General features: G+C 43.9%; 2 protein-coding genes across 5 annotated transcripts in view; one reads left to right on the top strand and one right to left on the bottom strand.

Moving 5' to 3' along the window:
- Positions 1–930, bottom strand: part of LOC138165337 (enoyl-CoA hydratase domain-containing protein 2, mitochondrial-like) — a 19,005-nt gene extending 18,075 nt beyond the window's left edge. For both annotated transcript variants that reach the window (XM_069093553.1, XM_069093554.1), the window contains exon 1: positions 453–930. In XM_069093553.1, coding sequence (XP_068949654.1) covers positions 453–915 — 463 coding nt within the window. In that variant the 5' untranslated portion in view covers positions 916–930. The remainder of the gene's footprint in view (positions 1–452) is intronic.
- Positions 1–22,284, top strand: part of LOC138165341 (sterol carrier protein 2) — a 464,797-nt gene that overhangs the window by 358,309 nt on the left and 84,204 nt on the right. Inside the window, exon 2 of one of the 3 annotated variants that reach the window (XM_069093562.1) lies at positions 19,583–19,683. In XM_069093562.1, the coding sequence (XP_068949663.1) occupies positions 19,636–19,683 (48 nt within the window). In that variant the 5' untranslated portion in view covers positions 19,583–19,635. Of the gene's footprint in view, positions 1–19,582; positions 19,684–22,284 lie in introns of those variants that run through there. The other 2 variants (XM_069093561.1, XM_069093563.1) reach the window with 2 other exon arrangements.

Raw genomic sequence — 22,284 nt, 5'->3', positions numbered from 1 at the left:
GGCCTGAGGGATACAGAAGGCACGTTACATCCAGGAGACACGGTTACAACAGAAGGTGGAACAGGAGCTCTGGAAGGGTGCTTACCCTCCTTCTAGAAGGCCGGCCCTCTCACTGGCCAGAGGGAGCTGAGCCCGAGAGGGGGAGTCTCGCCCAAGGTCACCCCGCGAGGCCCCCGGAGCGGCCCAGCTCCCGGCTCTTTCCGGGATCTCAGGACCCTGGAGAAGTCCCGGGGGGAGGGTCAGGCCGCAGGCACAGCGATTTACGAGAGGAAGGGAAGGTCAGCGATCACGCAGCTAGCTAGCGAGGCGAGGCCAAGCTGGGCCTTTCACAGAACAGGAAACAGGCCCACCGCGGGGACGCGCCACGTCGGACCCCTAGCCTTAGCTCCTAGCTCGACGTTCCCCTCCCCCGACAGGAGGGTAGACCCTGCCCCCTCCGCGGGCGCTCTCACCTGCATCCCGGTCCCCTCGCAGGGCGCCCACCTGGATCTCCGCGCCCAGCGCCGCATCCCGGGAGGCCCAGCCGCGGGCCGGGCTCCAGCCGGGGCCTCGGGGGACCAGGGATCGCAGTGCGCGGGGAAGCGTCCTCAGCATGGCCGCGGCAGCCACATGGACTGGGGGCGGGCAGCGGGCGGGCTGGGGCAGCGACCCGAGGACTCCACCTACGGAAGGCTCTTCGGCCGGGAGCCCAGGCCGGCGTGGGAGGGATGGAGGGAGGGGAGCGGCCGGGGACCTCTGGACACACCCCTTTGTTTTCCCGAAAAGGAAGCCGAGGTCCCTGGAGGGGAAGAGACTTCCCCTGAGGGCCGCCGGGCCTGGGAGCCGGAAGAGCCCCGGCGCTCTCTTTGGGTCCAAGTGCGGCGGTCCTCTGCTTAACCCACTGCAGCGGCCCGTGAGCTCTCCACCCGCAGGCATTCAAGGCCAGGGCCGAGAGGGAAGCGATCTCCACCCGCAGGGAGCTTTCCCTCTAAAGGGAAGGCCCCAAGTCTGTCTCTGTCTCTTGGTTTGTCTCTGCGGAGAGCTCCATAATAAATAGAGAGGGCATCAAAACCCCTCCTGAGATTTCCTGGCCCGGGCGTGGAGAACCTGTGGCCTTCTACGTCCTTGGGTGCGGCCTTATGACTGAGTCCAAGTTTTACAGAACGAATCCTTTTATCAAGGGGATTTGTTCTGGGAAGTTTGGATTCAGTCAAAAGGCCGCCCTTGAGCACCTGGAGGGCCACACGTGGCCTCGAGACCACAAGTTCCCACCCTGTCTTGGCCCTAACCATTCAAACTCATTCGGCCTCAGTCGGGTCATAGTAGCACCAGTACTCAAAGCCAGGTTCCTGGACTCCCAGTTAGGGGCCCTTTCCGTGTAACATGATAACCCCATATGGGGGTGGGGTGGGAGGAGAGAATGCCAAGCCTACACATCCTGGGCAGGATAAGGGGCACATTTTGGCTCCAACTTCCACTCCTGTACAAAATGAATTTGATCTTTGAAATCCTTTCCCTCCTAGGCCCATCTCTGCAACTGCTTCCTTCGTCAGGTCTTCCATGATTGGCTCTGCAGCTGAAAGGGCAATTTCCCCCCTTAGGAATTTACTAGTTGTGTGACCCTGGACAAGTCATTTAACTTTTCAGCCTCAGTTTCCTCAAATGTAAAATGAGCCGGAGAAGAAAATGACAAAGCACTTCAGTATCTTTGCCAGGAAAACCCCAAACGGAGTCACGAAGAATCAGACACCACTGAAATGACTGGAAAACAGCCTACAGCCCCTTGAAGTTATGGGTTGTGTCTCTGCTCTCTGGGATACTCTTGTGAACTTCTGGGTTTTGTTAGCTCTGAATAGCCCAGAATATCACTTAAGCAGCTGTGGGGAATGACTGTGAGGGTCTGTCTAACCCACCAGATGGCGCTCTAGCTCTTTGAAAGTGGCTTACTGCTGCCATTCCTGAGAAGGCTTGAGCCTTCTTATCTTAGGTAATGAACGGATGCTTGAGCTGACCTCCCAGAGTCAATAGATTTTTTTTTTCCATTCAATTTTATTTCATTTTCATGAACAAATTCAGTTCAATAGATTTGAGACCTTATGGTCAGAACATCCCCCAAATTAACAAAAATGTGACACCTTTGTCTTATTGGCTAGCTTGAACTCTTCTGTTCACTGGAATCACCAAGTTAGGACCCTGACACCTTCCCCTCTCCCCCAACACAGCAACAGCTAGCATTTATGTAGCACATTAAGGTTTGCAAACTTATTTGATTCTCACAACTCTGAGCCCTAAATTCATTGGACTCAGTTTCCCAGTAATGACGATGTGATGACTAACCTAGTCATAGAACTGCAAGGAGCTGAAACACAATAAAACAATACCTCAAGTAGCAAGCTGCAGCCTGAGCTTATTTGCTGGTGCCCCTCCCCCCCTTCCCTTATCCTTCTTCCCAGCTGGCCGGAGGAGAAAGAAAGGGGTTTTTGTTGAGTTGTTTAAACTTTTCAAGTCAGATTGGACTCATGATCCCATTTGGGGCTTTCTTGGCAAAGATACCAGTGTGGTTTGCCATTTCCTTCTCCAGTTCATTTTACAGATTAGGAAACTGAGGTAAATAGGGTTAAGTGAATTGCCCAGAGTCACAAAGCTAGTGTCTGAGGCCACATTTGAACTCAGGTCTTCCTGACTCCAAGTTCAGCACTCTATTTTCTGTGCCACCTAGCTATCCCTATGAAGGGGGTTAGACAGGTTTAAAAGTAATGGGCATTTCCCTATTGGGCTCCAAAAAAGCAAGGGGAAAAAAAAACAGAGGTCAAAGGATATGAGGAGGCAGCTTTTAAAAAAGAAAAGAAGCAAGCTATAAACAATAATATGAGAGAATGCACTAAATAATGAAAAATGCAAATCTATTTTGCTCTGAGGTTCTGCTTCATACCCACCAGATTGGTAAAGATGATAAAAAAGGGGAAATGACAATTGATGGAAAGGCTGTGGGAAGATAGGCACGTTAATACACTCTTAGAGATGTGAAGTGGTCCAAATACCCTCTGACCTAGCAATACCAATAGTAAGTCAATAAAAACAATTAAGCACCTACTGTATGCCAGGCACTCTGCTAAATGCTGGGGGTACAAAGAAAGGAAAAAGACTCTGCTCTGGAGGAACTCATAGTCTAATTTGGGGAGACAACATCTAAACCATTGTGTATTTGTAAAATAGTATTTTATTTTTTCCAATTACATGGAAAAACAATTTTCCCAATTCATTTTTATAGGATTTTTAGTTTCAATTTTTTTCTTCTTCCCCATCCCCTCCCCAAGACAGCAAGCTATCCACTATGTATTAAGATATATATATATATATATATATATATACACACACACACACACACACGTATGTATGTATGTATATATATATATATATGATAACTTTGAAATAACCAACCAAAGGATGGTACTTGAATTAAGGGGGATTGGGAAAGATGATGACTTTTCCAATTCCCCTTAATTCTTAATATAGGTTAAATGGTTTAATAATGGTTTATGTCTTAGTAATGGTTTTAAGTCCCAACTAAAATCCTTACTTTCCGATAGAAGGAAGGAAATCCCTTCTAGCAGAAAGTAGGAATTTTAGTTGGGACTTGCAGGAAGCCAGGAAAGCCAGGAGGAAAAGACAGGGAGGAAGAACGTTCCTGGTATGGGAGACGGGCAGTGAAAATGTGCAGTCAGGAGACTGACCAACAGCAATGAATGTCTTGTTCAAGAAACACAAGGAGACCAAAGTCAGTGCACTGAAGAGTAGGGATGGGAGGAGCGGGGATGTAAGATGCTAGAAAACTGGAAAGGTGTAGAGGGTCTAGGTTATGAAGGACTTTGAACACCAAAGAGAGGATTTGATATTTAATCCTGGATGAATTAAAGTATCCTTCCAGTGGAGAGTGGAAGATGCCAATATAGTGTTTATTGAATAGTGATGAAATGGTCAGACCAGAGTTTTAGGAAAATCACTTTAGCAGATGAATAAAAGATGGACTGGGAGTGGGAAAGAGACTTGTGGCATATAGACCAATCAGAAGGCTATTTTAATCATCCAAGTGTGAGGAAATAAGAGTCTGTGCTAGGGTGGGGGCAATTTCAGAGGAGAGAAAGCATATTCAAGAGATAGTTGAAGGAAAAGTCAACAGGCCTTCAAAAAAGATTGAACATGGAGTGAGAGTGAGAAGTCCAGGATGATACCTTGGGTTGTCAGTCTCAGTGAGTAGGACAGTGGTAATCCTCTACAATAATAGGGACATTTAACACAAAGAAATCAAAGGAAGAGAGGACACCCCTATGTACATCAATATTTACAGCAGTTCTTTTTGTTGTGACAAACAATTGGAAACTAAAGGGATATCTGTCACTTGGGGACTGGTTGAATAAGATATAGTATACGAATGTAATGGAATACTCTTACATTAGAAATAACAAAAAGGAAAGAGTCAGAGAAGCTTGCGAGGATTTCTATGAAACAATGCAGAGTGAAGTGAACAGAACCAAGAAAACTATTTATATAGTAACAGCAATATTGTAAAGACAAATGACTATGAAAGACAAGATCCATGATCCAAGATCAACGACCAATTTCAACTCCATAAATTCATAGAGGCAAAGCAGCCCAGTGGGGATTCCAGGTATAACAACTTGCTCCACGACCACAGGTTACATCCAAGCATTGGAGGTGGCCAGAATTTATAGGGCTAAGGGCTGGACCTGGGAACTTCTAGGTGAGGAAAATCCCTCTACAAAGGTGGGTGGGCAATAGTCTCTGCAATGTATAGTCTTTGGGAGCTTCCTTGAGCACTGAGAAGTTAAATGATTAACCCAGGTCTCCTTGCTTCAAAGACACCTCTCCCTCCATCACGTTACACTGCTTCTCTTCGAAGGCTACGCAATAGATGATTGAGTCTTGCTTTCACTGAAAGCATTGGAGTTGGCTAGATGAGGCAGGCTCTCTTAGTACTGAGGGGAGGAAGAAAGGAAGGAAATAAGTATTTATTAAATGATTCCTATGTGCCAAGCACTGTGCTTAAGTGCTGGGAATACAAATACAGTTATGCCTTTCACATCAAGGGGGTGTTTGGAACTCGGTGCCCTTGAGAGCTGGAAAATCCACACCCCTCCCTTCGTACTAGAGAAGTTTGAACTATTATGGTATTAAAAGATAAAATGTTGATACTATATAATACTATGCATATATTTTATACATTTCTGGGTGTCTAAACTTTTTCTGTGTCATCTACTGGTCCTCAGGTGTTGTCTGTGGCTTCTGCAAAACTCCCCCAAAATTCCCATTTAATTTCTTAATGCTGACCCAAGATATATCCGCAGAAGGTTGAGATGTGGAAGGGATCACTGTTTAGATGTTTGAATAATGTGGGGAAAATGCCTATTCTCCCCTCAGCGTGCCCATCCTCTGGTCCTCACAGCTACGGCAGGAGCCCTGAAAGGGCAGAGTCTCTGATCTCAAGAGCCCTGTCTCTACCTCCCTGGGACCAGCAAGCATGAATGGGTTGTCACACATCACAGATCTCATTATGTTATTTTTCTCCCATCCCTCCTCTTTTCCCAGCTCTCACTGTCAAGGATACCATTATTCTCACTGTTACCCAGACTCACAACCTAAATGTTGGCCTCAGTCTTCCTCACCTCTCACATCCAACCATTGCCAAATCTCATCATTCCTACATCTTCTACATTTCTCACATCTGTGCTCCCTTTACCACCTTTGATCAGGTCCCAGTGACTCTTACCTGGACTACTGCAAAGCCACCTCTGCCTTAAGTTTCTGCCTCCTAGCCCGTCCTCCACACAGCTGCCTAAGGGATTTTCCTAAAGAACAAAACTGAGCCTGTTACTCTCCTCAATAAATTCCGATGGCTCTGCATTGACTGATCGAGTGTTGTTTCATCTTGTTAAGATTTCTATCTTGGTATGAGTTTTATAATACACCTGGTTATTGGTAGAGCTTGGTCAGTCATTGAAGATGCCAAGGTCATCAGCTGCATCGTGGGCTGTCATCAATTGCCCTAACTTTTCCTGCCACTGGACTTTGATGACCCAGGAAGAGAGAGTGAGGCTGACTTTGTATAACTCTTTCTCAGTTAAATCCAATTCACCCATGATGTCATGAATCCTCTTTGAAAATGGACATACAATAACAACAGCAGCAAATGTATACAATTTCTCTCTCTCTCTCTCTCTCTCTCTCTCTCTCTCTCTCTCTCTCCACACACACACATTCGTGTATGTGTATTATCAAAACAATTTTTGTTTTGCTTTTTGGAGGGGGGAGGGCAGGGCAATTGGGGTTAAGTGACTTGCTCAAGATCACAAGGCTAGTAAGTGTTAAGTGTTTGAGGCTGGATTTGAACTCAGGTCCTCCTGACTCCAGGGCCAGTGCTCTATTCACTGTGCCATCTAGTCACCCTCAGAAAGTTTTTTTTTATTGCAAGGAGTATTTGAACAAAAATTATAGAGACCATTGATCTAAGTCATTGATAAAAGCTGCTCTGGCAGCTAGTTGGCAGAATGGTTAGAGCCCCAGACCTATAGTTAGGAAGATCTGAGTTTAAATTTCACCTCCGACATTTATTATTTGTGTCTGGGCAAGTCTTTTAATTTCTTCTAGCCTCAGTTTCCCTATATGTAAAAGGATGACAATAATAGGACTCAGTATAGAGGATCAAGTGAGATAACATGGGTAAAGCATTTGATCAACTTTTGAGTATTATATTAATATTGACAACTATTGATTAAAAAGTGAAAATGCTCAGGGCCAAATACAGATATCCAAGGTATTTCAATAGAGACCTCCCACCAAGTTGCCATTAAATCATTAATAACTTGTCTGTGAGTCTGGTCACTCAACTAGTCCCAAATCTATCTAGTTACATGATTGTCTAATTCCTGTGTCTCCAGTTCCCCCCAGAATAATTACAGATGCTTTATTAGCTGCTTCGATAAAATCTAGGTAAACTGAAAGGTTTGGGCTTATATCCCCCAGAAAGGGGTGGGATTGAAAGGTACTTAATATATAATATGAATAGGGTATGGGAAGAGAGGCAGCTTGGCATGGTAGATAGAGCTGTCTCAAAGCCAAGGATTGGCTGAGTGACCCCACAAGTTGGTTAAACTCTCAGTGCTCCAGATGGCTCTAAAAGACCATGGGCTACAGAAAAGGTCCTAGGATCACAGATTTAGAGAGAGAAGATGTCAGAGTCCATTACATCCAATCTCCTCATTTTACAGATGTGATGAATTCAAAGTCTAAGATAAATACTTTCTGGGTAATTAATATTCAATTTATTAATTATGGCTAGCAAATAATTAACAAAATGAGGTCAGTAGTACTCTAGAGAACCCAAGATGACCCTTCCCCTCCATTTAAATACCCTTGGAAGAGTGGGTATTCCCAACAGGTGGAAATCAACTCTGATTGGTTAACAGTTAATGAGAGAATGAATATTATAATAAGAGATGGGCCTAGTCTAATGAGGGGCTAGATACCTGACTGTGATTAGGTTGACCTTGGACAAAGAGACTCATCTCTAACCAGATCACCTCTGCCTTGGGCAATCTAGATAAAGGATATATTTTCCACCCCAGTCCTACCTGAGTAGAACATAATGGGCTGGAATTCACCTAGATTAGATGGTCTTTACCCTTTAATCAGAAATAAACTTTCCCACTTGGGTGGGGTTTCCCCCCAAGATTGAGGATAATGTTAACCCAATCTCATCATCAGCCCTCTTCTTCCAAGGCTGCTTTGACCTGGTGGAGAATGAGGAGATAGAAAGGGAAAAACCCTGGATCTCTTGATTTTAATTGGTTATTAATATAAGAGAAAAATAATCATTTATCTTGCAGATGAGGAAATAGGCTGAGAGAATAACTTGCCCAAGGTCACACAGTTAGTAAATATCTGATGCTGGATTTGAACTCACTTCTTCCTGACTCCAAACCCAAAGCTTTATCTACTAAGCTACCTAGTTGCTAATTTGTATTAGTAGAGGGGTCTTCCTCACCTGGGGGTGGGGTTATCTTAATGAATTCACAGGTCTGGTCCATATTTCTGTCTCTGTGGAATAGAGATTTTTATTTCCTATACACAAAAGATGGAAAGGATGCAGTACTTAACTTACAATTACTGTTACAACCTGAGGAGGCTGATACTTAAACTTTATCTCAGTATGAAACTATCTGCAGGGCTGCTGATTAGCCATGTCACATTTCACTTCAGCTTGGCACTGTCTCCCTCAAAGACTGTGTTTTGAGTCAGGCTAGGGTTCACCTTGTCACAGGGTGTCTTCCTACCCCTTGCCAAGAGATGAGTAACAGAGTACACCCTTTGCCCAATCTTAAGAGTTGGAGTAAAAGCCCAAGCCAAAAGCTGTCTATTCATTTTAAAGGTCTATGGAGGAGTCATTGTCCCCTCTGGCTCAGCAGTCAATGAGGGGATTCCTTTATTATTTCTAAGGCCAACTGGATGGAACCGGCCTCTAACGTATGGATGGCCAGAGTTGAACAGAATAGGATAGAAACAGAAGAGTCAGCGATCAAACAGAAGTTTAATTTCAAAGTGAGGGAAACAGTTTGCAAACAAAGACATCTGTGCCAGAGCCTGCCCCTAGTGGAGGGGTCCGAGACAGTGTGGGGAGATCTTCATACTTAACCAACGACTGTGCGTGAGCTGTAGCCCTAACGATGAGGGAAAAGAGCAGCAATGAGACAAGTTTCATTCATAGCAGGGCTTCAGGACTGGAAAATGGATCCAGCAAAACTTGAGGTTCCCGGAGGGTTCTGTCATGTACTTGGAAGCAGGGACTTCCTTTAAATGATCCAGGAGTCCACACCAACAAGTTTGGCATCTGTGGGAGTAGTTAGAAGGACCTGGTGGGGGGACTTAGAAGATATAGTTGTGAGAAAACTCATTGTATCAGTCTTTGGATCTGAGTTTCTGGTTAGCATAAGATCCTTGATTAAGGATCTCTAAACAGCACATAGAGATCCAGTTTCCCAGTCATGTAGAACTAGTTTCAAACAATGCAATAAGGTTTTTCATAAATTTGTTATTGTTGCATAATTACATTGTCAGGTACAATGTCATTGTCATTGTCAGGTACAGATCAAACTACTTAGAGGGTTCACTAGCTCTGAGAAGGGAGATTTACATGTCACCAAAGTAACCAAGAAAACTTAAACATAAACATCTTGAAACAAAAGACCAAGGCTATACAATAGTTATCATCAATATTAGCTGACATCAAATCTCCTTGTATCCTAGTAAACCATTCTCACTATCCAGTTAATCGGCACATTCTGCGTCCCCGATGTCTCATGTAGCTATCTGGTCCCTAGATATCTTTTCTTGGACAATAAGCTTTATTCTCAGAACATCTCTGAAGAGGGCTCTGCTTCTCTAGCTCCAAATCTAGAGGTTCCTAGCTAATTCTGGTAGTAAGAGAATTTTAATTTGGTTCTCCAGTTTTGAAACATCTGAGAATTTAAGTTCATATACCATTTGTTGTTTCTATCCTTACCTAAATCCTGTACCTGATAAAAGAATCTTTTAAAAATTTATGAGGGTCGGGGCTGCCAGGTGGTGCAGTGAGTAAGAGCGCCGGCCCCAGCGTTGGGAGACCTGGGATTGGTTCCGGCCTCAGATACCTGGCACCCACACAAAATAACTGGCTGTGTAACCTTGAGCAAGTTACTTAACCCCAATTGCTTGAAAAAAATTTCTATGAGGGTCCTACTGCAAAATGAATTCTTTTGTCCTTTAAGCTGGTCAGACAAATATCTTAAAAATGAGAAAATAATTTCACTTTCTTTACTATTATCAACATAATTTGTGTGTAACTTCCTTAATCCTTAATTAATAAATCTTTAATCCAATTTTGAGAACTTATTACTAAAACATCCTCGAAGCCTGAATTTCTATGATAAATACATTTTGAAAACAATCATATACATATGTATATAGTTCTTAGAGAAAACAGTCTAATGCTGTTGCTTTCTCAAATTGTACTATTCCATTTATTTAGAAAACTTTGACATTACATCTTTGTCTTATTATCATGTCTAATTATTTCCCCCTTAGGAGGATATCATCCTTATAGTATAATTTGATAAAAAAAAAACAGGTTAAAATTGTAAGATGTTCATACTTGCAGCTCAGAGATGTTCCAGTATCAATCAATTACTTAATAGACTTAGTTCTGTACTTACAAAACTTGATTATAGAAATTTGCTAGAAAAGGAAAAAGAGGGATGTAGTTATAATGATGGCATGTATCATAACAGGAGGAAAACTCCCTTAGCTTTTTTTTTTTGTTTTGTTCTGGGCATGAGTCATATCTGACAGCCAATCATGCAGTCACAGGATGTTAAAAGCAAGACTCAGGATTACCAGGTGGAGAAATTTCCTTTTCAGAAAGAAATAGCACAATGGGGAAATAGCATCAGGAGGACTTAGACTGTGCCAAAGTCATCCCCAACATTTTTCTCAGGCATAGACATCCACTTTAGCAGTTCCCAGACTGCAGCATATGTCATTTTCTGACATTTTCTGACTTCATGACAACTCAAACAACTATCCCTATAATGAAAACTCAAAACAATAGTAAATTACAGTTCAGGAAGTTTTACCTTAAGTAACAGCATTTCACTAACCACAACCTGGAGCTTGAATATCTTTTGTGATATTTCCTGACAGTTAATCTTTCATTTATCCTTTACTTATAAATGAAAACTAATCATATTTTGTGGTTTCAGATATAGCTGCCCCTGGCTAATAAATTTCTGCAACTGAAATATAATTCAAGTTTTCCTATATTTTCCTAGCATTTTCTCCCCAACACCTTTATCTGAGAATATAATTTGAGATGAGAGGAGTTAACAGGGATATGGAGAGGACCTCTGAACTAGGGGAGTCACAGGAGACCTCTGGTTTAAACAATTATTCAGGGGCAGCTAGGTGGTGCAGTGAATAGAGCACCGGCATGGGAGTCAGGAGGACCTGAGTTCAAATCCAGCCTCAGTTACTTAACACTTACTAGCCACGTGACCTTGGGCAAGTCACTTAACACCAATTGCCCTGCCTTACCCCCTCTAAAAAAAAGCAAAAAAAAAAACAAACCCCAACAAAAAACCCACCAGTCATTCAAGGAAGGGTTAACAAGAGGTTGCTATAATATGCAAATTGTTTACCTAATTTTTTTTCTTTCTTTACTCTGGGATTACTTCCATACTAGCTTCCTTCATTGCTGTAGAACAATGCAGCTATTAATTTTGCCATTTATTTTTTTTGGGGGGGGGTAATGGGAATGTAAATTTTTAAGATCTTCCTTGACCCTAGGCTAAAGTGCACCTGGAGCCTGGGATGGGAGGCTTGTTTTTTCAGTAGATACTTTGTGATTGGCCAGAGGGTCAAGAAAGTTGTTACATTCTCTGAGCCAGGAGAAGGCTATATAAGTCCTGATGTGAGGCTTTGTTTTGGGGGCTCACTTTGAGAAGTGTTCTGTGATTTGATCAGATGAGACTCTGGGAAGCTGTTGGTTGTTGAGCCCCCCCCCCTTTTTGAAAAACCCAGATGTTGATTTGGTATGGATGTAATGATCGGACAGTTTGGAAAGCTGTCTACTTGATCTGTTTCTGTCTTGATAATTCTGTCTGTATACTCTGAAGTTCAGGGTGCTGACCTTTTTCCCCTGAACTAGGTAAACTATATATGTTTGACTGATTAAAGTAAGCTTGTTAACCCATTTTGAGTTGCTTTCCTTTATCAAAGCAGATCTAAGAACCTGTATTGGCAGCAAACCCTGGGGTCACTCGGGGTGCTTGCTGCTACAGGGCGGGGTAACCCTGACCCTGCCCTCAAGGAGCATACATTTTAATGGCAGAAGACACTCCATAAAAAGGAGTTAGAAAGCAGGAGGGGTGGGGTGTATACACACTGAAGTATCATTTGAAAATAACTTGATGGCCTGGTTCCAGGTATGACAAGGCAAATTTGCCTATCAGAGACCAGGGTCCACTGAACTGGATTATGGTTTTGTTCCTTTTTTTTGTTTGTTTGTTTGTTTTTTTTTTGGTATGGACACACTAAAAGGGAAAAGGGAATAATTCATCAAATCAACAGTGTGGGGTGTGAGTACTTTGCCGCATTGCAGGGATCAAGGCAGGGACTGGTCCAGTTAGATCCAAGTCTGTCTGCCAGCTGGTAGCAGTCCAGGAGGCTGGGCCCCAGTCTCCAGATAGCTAAGGGTCCAAGGTTGAGGAGCGAGTGAGTGGTTTCACGTGATGCAGCGAGATGAGAACTAGGCCCTCTGCTCCATACTGTGAACCTGGGGAGCCATCATTCTGGACAGATCTGTGCTGGTTCACCTCCTCCTCTTCCTCAACAAGTATCCTGGTTTTAGTGGCAGAAAACTTCAGCTCCAATCCTGGCTCCATGCCTTACTCCCTGGGTGACCTTGGGAAAGCTACTTAACCTCAGTTTCCTCATCTGTAAAATGGGAGGTGGGCCTGACCCTGTGAGGTTCCTTCTAGCTCTGGATGTCTGCAATCCTATGAATGTGCTGGACACCTAAGTCGAGCTTTTAAAAGTGGTATAAGGATCATAAGTTCTGTGGGATCAGAGGATAAAAGAGGATTGGAGTGACCTGGGGAAAGCTTGTTGGAGGAGGTGAGCATTGAAGGAAGGGTTAGAGTTTTTGTGTTTTCCATGAATAAACAAAGTTTACTTACAGGTTAGTGAAAACAAACAGAACTCAGGGCTGTTGGAAAATAAGAACAGGCCTTTATGGGCCCCTATGGTCCAGAAGCCTGCTTGACCTCTGTCCCTTAAAGCCATTCCCTTGGACAGGCTAACCAGGGGGCTACATCCAGGCCAGCTACTCAGGAAATGCTTCTTCTTCTTCCTCTTCCTCCTCCTCTTCCTGTTTTTCTTCCTCTTCTTCTTTTTTAATTTTAGGGAATGTTTGACACTTTTATTAATCTTCAAATGTAGTGGAAAAAGATAACCTTTTACAAGTGCCACTGTTATCACGAGAGCTTGTCAGTGTGTCTTTATATTTTATATGTGTGTGTATAAATTCTTTTTTTTTTCCTTTTTTGTTTTGTTGGTTGGTTTCTGAAGTACAGCAAGAGACCATTACTACATTGGAGTCAATCAAATAAAAAACAGAAGGGCAAGAAGTTTCCAAATGGTTCTTTTATTGGATTTTGTTTGAACATTAAATTTATCCTCATTTTGCAATCCAAAATAGCTACCTAAAGTTTGTCATGGGTTTTTTCTTGTCTTTATATTTTTCTTGTTTTTTTTCTTTTTTTCCTCTTTGGCACAATTTTGGGGGCGTTCAAACTGACACAGTACAAGCCAGGAGAAAGCTTTCCTTTTGTGCTGCTAATTCTGAACATTTAAATTTTGGTTTGGGTTGTAGGTTGTCTGTTTTTGACAATCTCCTTTTTACTATATCCTCTAAGCCTGAGTTGTCTTTCTCCCTTCCCTCTCCCACTCCTCCCTTCTACATTCACAGTTGAACTGTATTAGGAAAGGTGCTTTGATGAAAAGACATCGTGAAAAACATCACTTGGGATGAGAACTGAATGTGTCAATATTTTCCCTAAAAATTAAAAATAAAGACCTTAAACAGCAACTTTCTTCTTTTTTTCCTTTTTATATTTCATCAGTAGACAGAACTCCAGTTAGTTATATGAAATGTAATGTCTACCCCCGTTTTTTTCTAGGAAAAAGATAAACTGCAATGACTTGAAGTTGAGAATGTGGGTACCATCCAGACATGCTTCTTTCTAGGCTCTTGGGGAGGCCTTAGCTCCTCTCTACACCTTCCCTCTGCATTCCTTTGTAGCTCCCAGCAGTTGGAGCAGGTCCTTTCTGCCTGCCTCTGAAGCCTACCTGTCTGCCCATCACTCTAGCTTTGCCCATCTTCTTAACTCCCAGCAAGTGCTACGGGCTGCTTTATTTCCCAGAAAGCAAGATCTAGATCCCCAAACTGGGACTGGTCATAGTGATCTCTAGGCTAAGGTTCCTTCTCCCCAGCACCTTTGTGATGCCTTTCCCACCAGTGTTAGTGCTTTCCACAGGTGTAGAGGTTCCGAAGACTGAGGTCTCTTCAAACTGTTAAATTCTGTGCTTCTGTGACCTTCCACCCTCTTCTGAACACTCTCCAGCTTACAATATCCTTCTTCTATCAGAGCCCCTAGAAATTAACCCAGTACCCTAGATGAGGTAGGAATACATCAGAGGACAGAGGGACTCTCCTCATCCTGTGTCTGCCCATGTCTATCTCAATAAGGCCCAAGTTTACTTTTTTTGTGTGATTGCCATAGCATGTTGTTGACTCAAACTGAACTTGAGGTCTACTCAGTAGGATGAAGATAGACAATAAAGAGGCAGGGAAGGCATGGGAAATGGCTCAGAGCAGGTGCTCAGATGTGGACAAAATCTAGTCTCATTTGGAGAATGCTGATTAGATCACTGGCTTGAGGAAAAGTTTTGTGCTGCATAGTACAAAGAAAAGTTCTGATAACTTTGAGATTTTGGCCGAGGAGAGTGGAAGAATGTCAGAAATGGGACAGTTGAGAAGAGCTGGTTGATATGAAAGGGGTTGAGTTTGATTGGAAACAACCAGATTGGGTGTAGATTTGGAAGGTACCGTAAAAAAAGTGTGGGTTGAAACCATGGGCACACATATGACCTTTTTGTTGTTACTCAGTCATTTCAGTATTCTTTGTGACTCCATTTGGGGTTTTCTTGTCAATGATGGCAGAGTGGTTTCCTTCTCCAGCTCATTTTACAAATGAGGAAACTGAGGCAAACACAGTGAAGTGACTTGCCTAGGATCACTAGATCATACAGCCTGGTGACTTGCCTAAGTGTCTGAGATCAGATTTGAACTCATGAAGATGAATCTTCCTGATTCCGAGCCAGTGATCTGTGTATTGTCACCTATCTGCTCTTACATATGACCCTTATGACTGTGAATTTTGAAGGAGAGGAAAAGACCAAGGCCTGAGGTTTGGAGGAGAGACAAAGCTGGTGTCCAGAGAAGGAAAAGAGTTCAGTTAAGGAGATAAAGAATCATTTGTTGGGGAGCTAGGAGAAGAGCCAAGGTAGGGCAGTGTCATGGAAGTCAAGATACTTCGAGAACAACAATGTCCCATTGAGGAGAGGTTGAATAAGATGAAGATCGGGAAAAGGCCCGGGGGTCAGGCTAACACAAGGCCAGGGTTGGCCTTAGACTCACTCACTGATTGACTGAATAAACATTTATTAACTACCATGTACAAGGTACTATTTTAGTCACTGAGGAAAAAGAGAGGCGAGTAAGACTTGGTCTGGGGTTGCAGGAATACAAGCTTGCTCATACTCTGTCGATGGAACTGTGGATTACTCCAGCTATTCTGGAACAATTTGGAATTATGCCAAAAAGTGACTACAGGAAAATGTCCATGCCTTTTATGCCAGAAATATCACTGTTGGGCTTGTTACACTCCATGGAGTTTAAGACAGAAGGGTCCACCTATACCAAAACAGGCATAGCAACACGTTTTGTGGTAGCCAAGAACTAGAAACAATTTTTGGCTCATGATTGGTGGATGGCTGAAAACAGTTGTGGTACATGAATGTATTGTACTGTGAGAAGCCCTGACCATGACTACAGAGAAGCATGGGAAAACTTATATGAATGGATACATAGTGAAGCGAGGAGAGTTGGAAAAGAATCTATATTGTTACTGCAACAATGGAATGGAAAGAACGAAAAAATCACACTGACAACTTTACAATGACCAAGCCTGGCCAACCACAGAAGAGCTGAGAAAATGTGTCCCCTCCTTTCATTGTTGAGTGGGATAATAATAATAATTATTATTATATTAGTAGCTAGCATTTACATAGAGCTTTAAAGTTTTCCAAAAACTTTATAAATATTATCTCATTTGATCCTCACAACAACTCTGGGAGGCAGGTGTTGTTATCATTCCCATTTTGAAGATGAGGAAACTGAGGCTGAGAGAGATGAATGGGGTCACACGGCTTATTCTTGGTGGGGGTTGTGTTAGCTGTCTTCACATATTTGAAGGGCTATCATATGGAACAAGAATCAGACTTGTTCTGGTTACTTTGGCCCTGGAGACCAGAACCATGAGCAGTGGGTGAAAGTTACAATGAGACAAATTGAGGATTTTTCAGGAAAAATCTCTGAACAATAGAGTTGTCCCCAAATGGGCAAGTGTTTGCCTCAGGAGGTGATAGGCAGACCCCTTACTGGAGTCTTTAAGCAGAAGCTGGGTGACCATCTGTTGGATACCTTCTGACTGGGGCTATCACCAGCCATGTTGACTCTTGTCTTGCCACTGGACTCTGATGACTCTGGCTGATGACTTTGATCGGCTCTGCCTCACTTAAATCCTGTTTTCTCCATCACCCTCACAATGTCATTGGTCTTCTTGGAGAAGGAAGAATGAACCACAGCAAGTGTTTGAGCTGGACTCTTCCTAACTCTCTGTCTAGTGCCCTATCCACCATGTGATAGACTCTAGGTAGTGAGCCTGGGTATGGAATATCATACCTACTGTCAGATATGGTTGGGTAGTTGGATTGAGGCAGTGGTGTGGTTCAGTGGACAGTGTTGCATTTGGAGCCAGGAAGTCCTGAGTACAAATTTGGCCTCAGATTGTTTTTTTGCCTTTTGGAGGTCAGTTGGGGTTAAGTAACCTGCCCAAGGTTACTCTGTAATGGACACCGAGATATAACAGGACAGCTAGGCCAATTATAATTTGATAGGAGTGTTTATTAATCAGCCGGGACTGCCTCTCAGACCGAAAGACAGCAGCGAGCTTTCTGTTAGACATAATTTTATAGACAATGTGATTGCTGGCAACAGAATATGTTTCTAAGGGGTTAGCATTGTTTCCATTGAGGCGAAGCTTTCTTAGTATTATTCCCATTGAAGCAAAGCCTTAGTATTATTTCTACTGAAGCAAAACAGACCTGAATCCATGGGAATCTGTGGCATGTTTTTAGCAACACAGGTGAAACATTTCTTTACTATTGGAGCCTATTAGGTGGTTTCCAAGGAACCCAGTAGGGGTCCCCTCTAGCAGGTTAAAGGGGACTCTAGTGTATAATTTCTGGTGGGCACTTCAACTCAGCTAGCTTTTTTGTGTGGGTATTAAGTGTTTGAGGCTGGAACCGAACTCGGGTCCTCCTGACTCCAGGGCTGGCGCTTTACTCACTGAGCCACCTAGCTGCCCCTGGCCTCAGATTCTAAGTAGCTGTGTGATCCTGAGTTAAAAACACTTAAGGTCTCTGTGTCCCAATTCCCTCATTTTACAGATAAGGAGCAATAGCATCTGCCTCCCAGGATTGTTGTAAGGATCAAGTGAGATAATATTTGTAAAACACTATATCATTGCTAACTCTATTGCTATTATTAGTTTTCTCCCCTCTGTCTTTTTAAACTTTTTTGTTACATGTTACTTTTTTGTTACACTCCCTGGGTAAGGGAGGAGGAAACATAGGTACAGAAATTCAATTCAATTCAATAAATATTTATTAAGGACCGACTGTGTGCCAGGTTCTGTACTAAGTGCTGGGGATACAGAAAGAGGCAAAAAACATTCTCTGCCCTCAAGGAGCTTACAATCTAACGAAAATCAATGTAATTTTAAAAGATACATCAGTAAAAATAGGATTAAATTTTTAAAAAATATATACCCTTTGAGAAGCTTACAAATAATAGTAGTAATAGTAATTTAAATAAATAATAATTGCTAATAGTAAAGCTAAAATATGTACATAAGTAGTTATGAGAGGGGCAGCTAGGTAGTGAAGTGGATAAAGTGCAGGGCCTCGAGTCAGGAAGATTCATCTTCATGAGTTCAAATCCAGCCTCAGACACTGTGTGACCCTGGGCAAGTCACTGAACCTTGTTTGCCTCAGTCTTCTCCTTTGTAAAATGACCTGGCGAAGGAAATAGCTAGCCACTCCAGTATCTTTGCCAAGAAAACTCCAAATGGGGTCATGATGAGTCAGACAGGACTGAAAAATGCCAGAATAACCTAAATTTGAACATGATAAGTATACATGAAAGATACAAAATGAGCATTCCAAGGAGGAAAAGGACACCACACTTTTGTTTGGGAAGACTGGGAGAGCTCAGGGAGGGCTTCCTAGAAGAGGTGATAGTGGGACTGGACATTGAAAGCTTGGGATTTATAGTTAGTACTACTGAATAAACATTGAATTGAGTTGTTGAACGGAACATAAAAAAGGTAAGTTGTGTGTGGTGGGGAATCTCAGGCACCGACAAAGGGATGAAGAAAGGCAAAAGCAAAGCAAAATAGGCTTCTGCCTAAGGAAGGAATCTCTCTTGCCTTCATTTCCCCCATTTTCTTCCAGAGGTCTCACATTCCTTGGACTGAGAACAAAATCTAGGTCTGGCTTATCAGACTACAGCCCAGTGGAAGGAGGTTCCCACTCCCTAAGGTGTTTACAATTGGTTTCATGCAGCCGCAGGTGTTTCGGTGAACTGTCATCTAGCACAGGGAGTAAAAGCGCCGGCCCCAGAAGCGGGATAACCTGGGATCAAATCTGGGCTCAGACCCTTAGCACCCAACCAGAAACACCTGGCCGTGAAACCTTGAGCAAGTTACTTAACCCTGATTGCTTTAAAAAAAAGAAAAGACATACATTTAAAAACCAGATTTACACATCATAATACTGGGGATACAGGAAAAAATTTGCTATGCATCAAGTGAATCCAAGAGTGGGAGTTGCAATCATGCTATCATACAAAGCAAAATCAAACATTCAAAAAAAATATATAAAGGGATAAAACACGAAAACTATGTTATGCTGTTAAGTGGCAAAGACAGTAACTTGTCCCTGGGCTGTTTAACATTTTTATCTGTGCCTTAAATAAAGTACCAAATCTGCAGATGAGAAAGCGCTGGGAGTAATAACTAATAGGACACAGGATAGAATCCACAGAGATCCGACAAGCTAGAAACACTGGGTCAGACCGACTGAGATGAGACAAATATAAAGTCTCTCACACGTGGATTCTAAAAACCAACCTCACAAGCTCAAAGTAGATGTGTGGGGGAGATGGCTTGCTGTAAAATCACGGGGCAGGGGGGCTGTCGGGTACTACGCCAAACGCCCTTTCACTTGGCAGGGTGCCGCTGCTCCTCCCTTCCAAAGAGAAGGAAACGTAAAACACTTAGCACCTCGTGGCCCATTCCAGCCGATAAATACACGTTTAGGGCTCGATACAGCAATTGCACGCGCACCTGCAACCACAAGGAAAGCCTCAGTGGGCAGGGGAACGAAGAACGGCGGCGCCCATGTGCACCAGTGGGGCTGGGGGGGCGAGCGAAGCCAAGGAGCGTCTCCGAGCCAGACTCGCGCACGCGCACGCCCGTCCTCAGGGCCCGAGATGGGCAGGAGCCTGTGTCCGCGGCCTCCGGCATCGGCGCCTCCTGATGACGCAAAGCCTCGCCCCGCCCCCCGCCCCGCCCCGCCCCTCCAGGACCCTGAGTTCTCTCCTCCTGTCAGTCCCTCTGGTCAGACCTTCAGAGACCTCCCGCCATGGCCCCCTCCCAGCGCGTGTTTGTGGTGGGCGTGGGGATGACCAAGGTAACGCCGGCTCTGCGGAAACCGAGGCCGGCCCTGCCCCCGGGGAGCTTCCCGTTTAATGGGGGAGGCGGTGATAAGAGGGATCAAGAGCCGAGAGGAAGTCTCGGAGGCTGCGGCAGCGGCGGGAAGCCGGGGAAGGGCCGGCGCTCCAGCCGTGCAGGCAGGGAGCACTAGGGAGGCCCTGGAGCTTGGGGGAGGGGCTGCGCTGGGCCGGGTGGATTGGTGAAGGGAGGAGGGAACCCTGCCCCCGGGAGTTATTGCAACGGTGGGGGCGATGTCAGGCGTGAAAGGGGCGCCTCATTCTACTCAGATACAACTAACCAGTGTGGGCAACAAACTGGAAATGTTGCATGAGTGGGAGGAGTCAGGGACGAGCATTCATGGAGCACCTACTGTATGCAGGGGCACAAAATGGGACAAAAGCATCCCCCCCCCCCCAGCTTCAGACCTGTTGGAGCCTGGTGTCAGCACACAACTTAGCAGACGCTGGTTAAGGGGAAAGGCCCTAGGAGTCAGATCTGAGAGACTAGGGCCCTCAGGGCATCTCATCCACCTCCCTCCTTTTATAGATGAGAAAAGAATTGGGGTGCAGCGGCCACACACATGAGTGACACACGCACAGCCGGGCCTGGATCCAGGCTGGCCCATCCCAGGACACTCCATCTTCATCCCAGTGACAGAGCTGGAGGCACAGTGCAGGTCTCTTGACCTCACACTCAGTGCTCTTCCCCTCTGTGCCTGAAGAACAGTTGGGACCCAGAAACCCTTGGGGGAACAAGGTGGAATCCGAGGAAAAGGAGCCCACCCTGTAAATGCAGTCTTGAAGTGGCAAGTCTGCCAGCAGTATCGGCTTTCCTGAGGGCAGGGGGAGTTACACCAGAGCATGGGGCAGCTATTTCCTCTTGCATTTTTATTTTGTCCAATATTTCCCAATTACGATCTAATCACTTTTGACTTTGGGTCAAAGATCATGCTGGAGAGAGGACTTGGAGTAGGTGGATTCTGGAGGCCCTTCCAACTGGGAGATTCAGTGACCTTTCAGGCCTCTTCTACCCTAAACACTGTGTGATACTCGCATGATGTTGAACATTCAGGTGGTTTCTCCAGTGGGTTTCACTGTTGCATAAACATCCAGTCAATTCCTGTACCAGCTGTTTGTCACCTTCTGAATATAGTTCACGGAATCACAAGCCTTGAGCCCAGTAACCATCCAGGCTAGGTCAGTCCAGTCCATACTTGGCAGAACCCCAAGGCCCCAGAGGAGGCCCATGCCACTTCTGTCTGGCTCTTATCTTTGAGAGGTTTTTCTTTCCTTCAAATCTAAATATGTCTCTTTGCTGTTTCTCATTCTCTCTGAGGCCATGCAGAACAGAGATGGTAACTCTTCCAGGAGGCAGCCCTCGTGGTTCTTGAAAAAGCTGTTCTGTCTTCCTTGAACCCCTTTTCTGGGTGGGCAGGCTACTGTAACCTGCAGAGCTTTTACAGAAAACCATCTCCCCCACATATCTACTTTGAACTTGTGAGGTTGATTTTTAGAATCCATGTGTGAGAGACTTTATATTTGTCTTATCTCAGTAGGTCTGACCCAGTGTTTCTAGCTTGTCGGATCTCTGTGGATTCTGTCCTGTGTCTTAGTTATTACTCCCAGTGTTTTCTCATCTGCAGATTTGGTACTTCGTTTAAGGCATTGATAAAAATGTTAAACAGCCCAGGGACAAGTTACTGTCTTTGCCACTTAACAGCATAACATAGTTTTCGTGTTTTATCCCTTCATATTTTTTTTGAATGTTTGATTTTGCTTTGTATGATAGCATGATTGCAACTCCCACTCTTGGATTCACTTGATGCATAGCAAATTTTTTCCTGTATCCCCAGTTTTATTATGTGTAAATCTGGTTTTTAAATGTATGTCTTTTTTTTTTTTTTTAAAGCAATTGGGGTTAAGTAACTTGCTCAAGGTTACACAGCCAGTTATTTCTGGGTGTGGTGCTAAGTATCTGAGCCCAGATTCAATCCCAGGTCATCCCAACTCTAGGTCCAATGCTCTTACTTGATGTGCTACCTGGCTGCCCCTAAATGTATGTCTTTTGAGCAACGGATTGTAAGGTTTTGTTTTCTTATCCAGCATGTTACTCTTTTTTATTTTATTGGATCATTGAATCCATTCACATTTAAAGCTATAAGAGTTAGATTTATATTTTCTTCCACCTGTCTCTAATATTGAGGGTTTTTCTTTCAAATTATGACTTTTTTCCTTCTGCTGTAAACAGGTTATTATGTTTCTTTAGTTACTTTACTCTTTTTCTTAAAAGACCTGTTTCCATTAGCTTTTCCCCCCTCACTGCTGTGCTTCAGATTGGGAAGCAGGGGCCTTTCATTGAATGTCATCCTCCCTCTCTGGAACCTGGCTTCCCAGCTCTTCCAGGTGGGCTGGCAGCATACCTCACATGCTGAGGTGGAGTTCCTGTTGGCCAGGTCCCTGTTACAAAAGTTTTACTGATGCCTTTTGATTTTACATCAGTCATTTCTAGTTTAAAGCATCCCTTGTGACAAAGAAAACCAATCAGGGAAAACCACTTGATGCTGTGACCTCCATTTAAA

Source organism: Petaurus breviceps, unplaced genomic scaffold (genome assembly GCF_028583685.1).
Source record: "Petaurus breviceps papuanus isolate PSGF00001 unplaced genomic scaffold, PetGlider_PUasm1.0 208, whole genome shotgun sequence".
Classification (NCBI taxonomy): domain Eukaryota; kingdom Metazoa; phylum Chordata; class Mammalia; order Diprotodontia; family Petauridae; genus Petaurus; species Petaurus breviceps.
This window is presented reverse-complemented; position numbering and strand designations above follow the sequence as displayed.